The 7,558-nt window shown below is 44.7% G+C and overlaps 1 protein-coding gene across 1 annotated transcript in view; it reads right to left on the bottom strand.

The window, feature by feature from the left end:
• The window catches only part of tns1b (tensin 1b), a 66,691-nt gene that overhangs the window by 22,079 nt on the left and 37,054 nt on the right, over positions 1-7,558 (bottom strand). Inside the window, 6 exon segments of the mRNA XM_025063734.1 lie at positions 1-47; positions 942-1,064; positions 1,193-1,243; positions 2,359-2,530; positions 4,178-4,227; positions 5,755-5,977. Coding sequence (XP_024919502.1) covers positions 1-47; positions 942-1,064; positions 1,193-1,243; positions 2,359-2,530; positions 4,178-4,227; positions 5,755-5,977 — 666 coding nt within the window.

Consider the following 7,558-nt stretch of genomic DNA (forward strand, 5'->3'; position numbering starts at 1 on the left):
TAATGCATGTACGCTGCCACCACCACTCCGGTCCTGCCCCGGTTGCCCTGAAAAGACATCAGTAAGGTCTAATTAAAAAAAGGTCAAAAGGTTCAACAGCGTCCACACAACCTGTCCCGTAAACACCACCCGTGTCCAACAGGCTAATAAACACACAGGTTAGCTTCACGCTAACGACCGCTCATCAGTGGCCAATAAAGTCAGACCAAACCCAGAGAGAGAGAGAGATGAGTTCTGTGACCTTTGACCCTGCAGCAAACATATGCCGCGTTATAAATACTTTGTACACTTGGACTGTAGAGGGCGGTGGAAAGTATTTGTTGGTACGTGGGAAGCTAACGCAGCCTTTTCCTTAGTGACAACCACAACTCGACAGCCCACGGTCCCAGAACCAACAAAACACAGCAGCACTTGTTGTTATAGCAGCACAATGTTTGGAACAACGCTGTGGGAACTGCTCAGATGGAGGTGGACACGGACACGCACACACACACACTCACAGACTCAGGAGGTCACGGTGACTCCTCATTTTGCAGGAGACACTCAGTCGTAGCTCAGCAGTGTACAGTGTTTACGTGTTGTACTGTGTGTGAGTGTAAACAGCAGCCGCAGAGAATGTGGCTAACCACGGAATTCACGCCATCGCAGACAACAGCCAGTGTGTGTGTGTGTGTTTTATGGCCGTGTGAAGTCCAAACAGCTGTGATGAACAGCTGAGTTCTAATCCCTTATTTGTATTTTCCTAATTCACACAGGCTTAAACAACAACGCTGCGTCCCCTACTGTCAGCCGGCTACACTCGGGATGAGACAACATCCTTACGAACATAGTCTAGGCCGTTATCTCGGGAGATATCAGAGCCTGGCGGCGCCCTCCGCCTCGGCCCGTTATCTCAGGAGATATCAGAGCCTGGCGGCGCCCTCTACTGTCTGGACACTCACCTTGTTGTGTATGACCACCACGTTGTGGCTGTCGGCGGTCAACCACGTGTCCATGGCTTTGCAGATGCTGCAGATTTTGTCCAGAGCCGGAGCATGGTAGTCAGGCCAGCCGAAATCTATGACCTTGGACCACGTACAGGGAGGGAGAGGCAGAGGGCGAGGGTGGGTGAGGGAGAGAGAGAGAGAGCAGGTGAGGTTGATACTGATGCAGGAACAAGAGGGAAAAGTGGAAAAGAAAAATCCCCAGTTACCTTTGGATTGAGTTGCGTGATGTCATAACGCTTTTCACTGAGGTTGAACAGCTGAGGAAGGAGAAAATATTTACAGTAAGATTTAAGCCCCGCCCACTGATTAATATATAAATATATTCACAGTATATTGGGATGTAACAGCGTATAGGAAAGCTACAGTTGGTCTCAACCTTGATTTGTGAATGACAAGAAAATGTACTAAAAGGAGTTATTCATAATAAAACATATATATGTAAATATATATGAAAATATAATACATATATAAAAGAAATATGGACATCAATATATTTTCTGTCATTCACACTTTGTAATAATCTGTATTGACTGAAAACATACAGATATTGCAGATCATTTACAGTAAGAGTATCAACAACAACAGGCAACTCAACTGTCATATACTGTATACATACTGTACATCTACATATATATTTATATGTGTATAAATATAAATAAATATATATATACCCGACATGTAAACTTGACATGCAAAAAAAAAATAACGTCTCATTATCTTGGGGTTCCATAATGTAGCGTTTAGCACGGGTTTGAGTCCCAGAGGAACCACATACTTGTGGCTGTTGTAGCAGATCTGCTGTTGTCACAAGAATTTCCCAAGTTTGTGTTCAATAAAGTTCGAAAAAAGGCGACGTGGGAAAGAAAATAACGTCAGGCTTGTGAAAGCGATTCGCGAATTTTAAAAAAAGAAAGTTTTTTCTGTTTTTTAAATCCTGATTTGAGTGAACAAACAAATAAATTAACAAACGAACGAACCCGTCTTAGATCCACAGCAGCTGACTCGTCTGGCTAATCAACAAGACGCGAGTGCCAGTGGTTTGGTCCAGTCACAATTGGGTTCCGGCGGAAGTTGAACTTCCTTGTCAACAAAGTTCCGGTTGGAAATATATTTTTACGCAGATAAACACCAATTGCTTATATTGGTCAATACTAAATGGTTCGGGACATGTTTACACGTAGCGAAGCATCGAACATAAAAAAAAACCCGCGCTGATTACGTCACTCCTTTTCATCTTTGTAAACGATTTTGCCGAGATTTAACTCCAATGACGTCACGTTCACTGAGCTCTAACGCTCTTGGCCTTTTATAGTGTTGCAGTCGAACTGAATCCCAGCCAGGGTTATGCAGCGGTGTGTGTGTATGACGTCACCAGGTAGTTTTGGCCATGTTTGGAGCGCAGCATGGAGGCGACCTCCTGCAGGTTGGCGGCGTAACTGTGCTCGTCGACGCTGCCGGGGAAGGAGACGGAGATGATCCGCTCCGTGATGTAGAGCAGGTCCAGGTCGTAGTTCTCCTCCACGGCCTGCAGCAGACTGGCACTCCTGACACGAACGACCAACAGAAAGTTATTCACAACAATTTACAGTCAATTTTTTAAAAATAAAAAAACTGGACTTTTACAACATCAGGTTCAAACTGAAAAGAAAAGAAAAAATCTAAAAGTACATGTAACACATTAACACTTCAACAAAAATAAAGTTTACGGTTTTTATTTTAACTTTTTTACTGCCCCTAAATATTACTCACCATTTATATTTAACCATGGAATAAAATGTCAAATTATTTTTTTTGTTTCATTTGACCTGAAGTTCTGAAGTCATTGCTTCAAAATGACTAATGTCTAAACTTAAATATTTTTTCCTCATCATTTACGACCTCTCTGTATTAAAGTGAAGGTTAATCTGTGGAGATTGGATCAGAGGTTCGAGCGTCACAGCAGATGTGACGTCTTGGGGATGAAAATGTGTGTGTGGTTTTTTTTCCCCATCTTGGTTATTGACAATAAAAATAAAAATATAAGCTGGTGAAGAAAAGCCTGATAAATATATATGTATATACATATGTATATATATAATATGATAGATGGCTGTTGGTAAAACTTTTTTGTGCAGTTTTAGACGCAGCTCAGCAGCTGGACATCTGCTGTGGCTGCAGCTGGGAGGGAGGGGCTGCTGTGTGGGGGGGCGGGGTCATTAATGCACAGCTGCCTAAAACTTCTGCAGAACTACATATATATTTTTAGCCATTGTATAGTTTGTTTTTTCTTCGTCATTTTCTCTCTCTGAACCCTTTTGTTTTTAGTTTAGTTTCTTCATTTTTCCACGTCCTTGGTGTGAATCTCTATCTCCACCACCATCTGAACACGTCTGCAGGGTCAGAGCGGAGCAGCACACTGAGTGTAACAACCAATCACGGGACCTTCTGCTCCCAGACAGCAGCATTTTTCCCACAGTTGTCAGCGGTGAGTCGACCCCAGAGGAAATGGCTCATACGTCTGGCAGAGCAGAATCACTCTGAAACCCACTCTCTGCTCTTCACATCTGGACCCACTCAGAACCTGCCCAGTGAATACTGTACCACCAGGTGAGGTCGACCACAAGACGCTCACGTGTTCTCTTTGAGACGAGGAAGTGTGATTTTTTATTTTTAGTTTCAAATTGTTTAACTGAACTTTTCCTTCCTCCTCTCCCCCTCCCTCTCTGTCTCTCTCACTCTCCCTCTCCCTCTCTCTCCCTCCTTCAAGCGTTCACTGCTGGGCTGGGCTCTGATAATCTGAACACACTGAACTCGGAAAAGGGATTTGATTGGTGCTCTGGGAACGACACCAAGTGTAAACAACAACAACCATGTTTTATCTCGGGACACGTTCGCTGTCTTCACTGCAGTGTGAGCAGTTTTTTCACGTTAGCATTCTGAGCTTCGTTTGACTTGGGCTTAGCACGATAGGCTAACAGGAACTGACAAAAGGTCGCAGGGGTCAGCTGTGGTGGACGTGGGTTTTAACTATAACTGAGTTGCACAGTGTCTGACAGCACAGTGTACTTAAAAGGTCAGGTGATGAAGGGTCATGTTGAAGGTCACGTTGAGTCCTGCACTCTGAGGGCTAACGTGCTAACTCAGCCTGATGTGCTAAGGATTTTTTTTTCGAAGACTAACTATAGGGTGAGGTGAGGATGGGAGTGTCCTACCTTGACGGTCTGCGTCGTGACTCCACGCTCTTTGAGGACTTTGTGGAACCCTGAAAAAAACACACGGGAAACTCCATCAATGTTGAACTGTTCAACAGTACCACACGGTCAAACGGTTCCAGTTCTAAGTCACAGATAAACAACCCCGTGTTGTTAAGCCAACATTCAGTGACCAACACAACACGACTCTCAACCCCCACCGACAACATTCCAGAACCTTTTTTTAACAGCAGGGGTCACTGTTGATAACCTGTGGTTGAAGCGAAAGATTTGAAAAATTTGGCAGAAAGAAATAAATAACTTTTCGCTTTTCGTTGATGTTGATCAAGATGTTGCATAAGTGCGTGGGAAAAGTTAAACAAGAGCAGGATAAACATCCAAGTCGTGGATCGCTGCCCCCTCCTGGTTCTGACCTCGGACATGTAGTGGTCAAGACGTTAATAACAACATTAATAAAACTCTGGTTCTCTTTAAGTACTTTGTAAATAAAAGAGAGTAAAAATGTACACAGGAGCCTGGAAGTACTGCTCAGTACTGTATATGGTGCGACCTGCCCTCCAGTATTTGATCTTTTCCTGAAATGGTCAGCACTGCTGCGTCCAAATATTCATCATCTGCACTCCCACCCAGTAAACCAGCGGTTCTCAAAGATGAGGTCCCGCCCCCTCCTAGGGACGGCAAGGCAAATGAATTTCAATTTTTTAAAAAAATTGCTGAGCTAAAATTGAACCAAGACAAAAAACAAATAGAGATTTACTTTTCAGGATCATCCGACTGTTGTAAATCAACAATCTGTCAATCAGCACCCTCTCCTCCACCCTCTCCTCCACCCTCTCCTCCACCCTTTAGTTACCGCTTTGACCTAAACGTTTCAATATGTTAGCAGAGGTTAGAAAGGTCAGAGAGTCCAGGAAGAGGAGGAGAGAGAGAGGAGAGAGACCCTGAAGTCACTGAGAGACGCTGCGTTTCCAACATGGACTGTGATGATGATCAACAACAGGTCAGAGGTCACAATAAAAAAAAACTATCAACATCCTGATTACAGACCAAGAAAACAAAGAGTTCTAAAACGGTACTGTTTAATCTGCACTTCAAAGAGGCTGCGCCCCAGACTTTCAGAACCAACTCACACTCAGCCACACATGAACACGAAGGTCTGAGTCGAAGATGTTTGACTGAGACCAGGTGGAAGTTCATGGTTCTGTTTCATTATTATTATGGTAATAAACCAACTGAGAAGAATAAGGAGGTAAAGGGGTGTGGGGGCGGGGGGGTGGAGGCCTGTTTCCAGATGAATACCATCTGGGGAAGTTGACTTTACAAGCAGACCATACAAATTAACCATTTGAGGGAGAGGAAGGGAGAGCGGGAGGGAGGGAGAGCGGGAGGAAGGGAGAGCAGGAGGGAGGGGGAAAGCAGAGGTTTGTGGGGGCTGGTAAAAAAAAAAATATCAACAAGCAGAGAAAGATGGAGCGGAGAAGAAAAGTCAAACCTGAAGACTGGACTCAGCCACAGACCCTCACCCTCCACCCCCACCCTCCCCCACTCCCCCACACCGGTCCTTCAGCTCATCCTACCTTCCTGAATAAGTACCCCGTACTCCATCGCCAGGCCCCCCTCAGAGAGGAGAGCCGTCTCCTTAAAGACCCGCCGTGGTCCATGTGAGCAGGCTGTCTGTCCCTGCTGTGGGTCCAGCAGTGAGTCCCCCACCCTCCCCCGGCAGACCTCACCCCCCTCTTCTCTTCTTCTGACGGTGAAGACAGAGGACGAAGGAAAAAAAAAACGGGGAATCCAGGGAGTCTATTTCAGGTCGTCGTCTGTCGTGGGCCGCGGCGAACTCCAGCTACAACTCCTGGTTTCCTCCTTCTGTCCGCCTCCCTCCCTCCCTCCTTCTCTCTCTCTCCCTCCTTTGGCCACCCCCCATCAACCGCCCCTTCTCCCTCTGCCTCCCATCACATTATCATCTCACATTCAACACGTCTCCTCGCTGCTTCCTGTGTTTCCCTTTTCATCTGATAACAGATGGATGGATCTGTTAGTACTAAACAAATACACGTCGGTACTCTGTTTCTTCGAAGTATTTCCAGCAAAATCGCAGTAACACGAGTTCTCCCACTGCTTAAATCAAAGGAGTAGTTTTTTCCAGTCGTTGCTCTGATCAACAGCGTAAACACGTGTCCAGCAGAAGAAGAAGAAGAAGAAAAAGTACCAGAGCAGAAGCTGCCGCAGTCACAGGACCAACAGTTCTGAGGGCGGCGGGGCGCGGCCCCGTCACGACCACGTCACAGCGTGACCACAGGGCGAAGGCCCGTGACCACACAGTAGCAGCTGTATTCACTCATGTAGTAAAACTCTAACACACACAGTACAGTACAGCACTGGGCAAATGTACACGGCAGGTGTGTACATGTACGTGTACTGCATCTGACTTTTGACATTTGAAGTAAATGTAGAGATTGTGAGGTACAAAAAAAGTGGGATTAAATAATCCAAACATGAGGGAATTCTTGGATGTCTGAGAGCAGGGACCGTTTTTTTTTTAATTCAAATATAATTTTCTCAAAAAGTTTTTTTTGATTATTTAAATCTGGAGTGTCAAACATATGGTCCGTGGACCAAAAACCGGCCCGCTCAGGACTTCAATGCGGCCCGCTTGATAGATGTTGAGAATGAAAAAAAACAACTTCGTGTTAGTGTGTTTTTGGCAAATATTTCATTAAATATATATATTTTTTCTAATATATTTGTAATTATTTGCATGAAAACAAAGAGGAAAAACATGGACTGAATTCTTTTCTGGTTCTACTGGTCCGGCCTGGTTCTGGTTTTCACAACATTCTTCTTTACACATGCCTTAAAGAGCAAGAATTTGTTTTTCTTTTATAATAATAATTCACATTTGTCTCCATCAGTAAACGTGTGTGTGGATCAGAACCAACACACAAATCTTCCCTGATGCCACTGTGTCTGATCCGACTCCAGATCTACTGTTTGGATCCTGGCTCAGTTCTGAGCGCCAAGAATTCCCAGAATTCCCATCTGTTTTTGACGATGCATCCCAAATTATAGTCAAAACGATTTGACCTGTCAGTCACTCTTCAGACCCTGGACCCCGACACTAATGGAACGATAAAGCAGGGGCCCGCTTACCTTATGTTTAATACACATATTCAGTATGGCCCAGTGCCACGTACAAATGTACTTTGGTCATTTAACATTCAACCCTTACAATAATGAGACTCAAAAAAAGGTTCATGACCTGCCACGGTTCCTCCATGTACCACTTCAGGGGGGCAGAACCCTATGTTGAAGACTATGTTCAAGTCAGTGATACATGTGGGAGAGAAAGCCACAGGTTCTGAAATCCACTTCCTTAAGAAA

This window comes from Cynoglossus semilaevis, chromosome 16, assembly GCF_000523025.1.
Source record: "Cynoglossus semilaevis isolate Cse_v1.0 chromosome 16, Cse_v1.0, whole genome shotgun sequence".
Classification (NCBI taxonomy): domain Eukaryota; kingdom Metazoa; phylum Chordata; class Actinopteri; order Pleuronectiformes; family Cynoglossidae; genus Cynoglossus; species Cynoglossus semilaevis.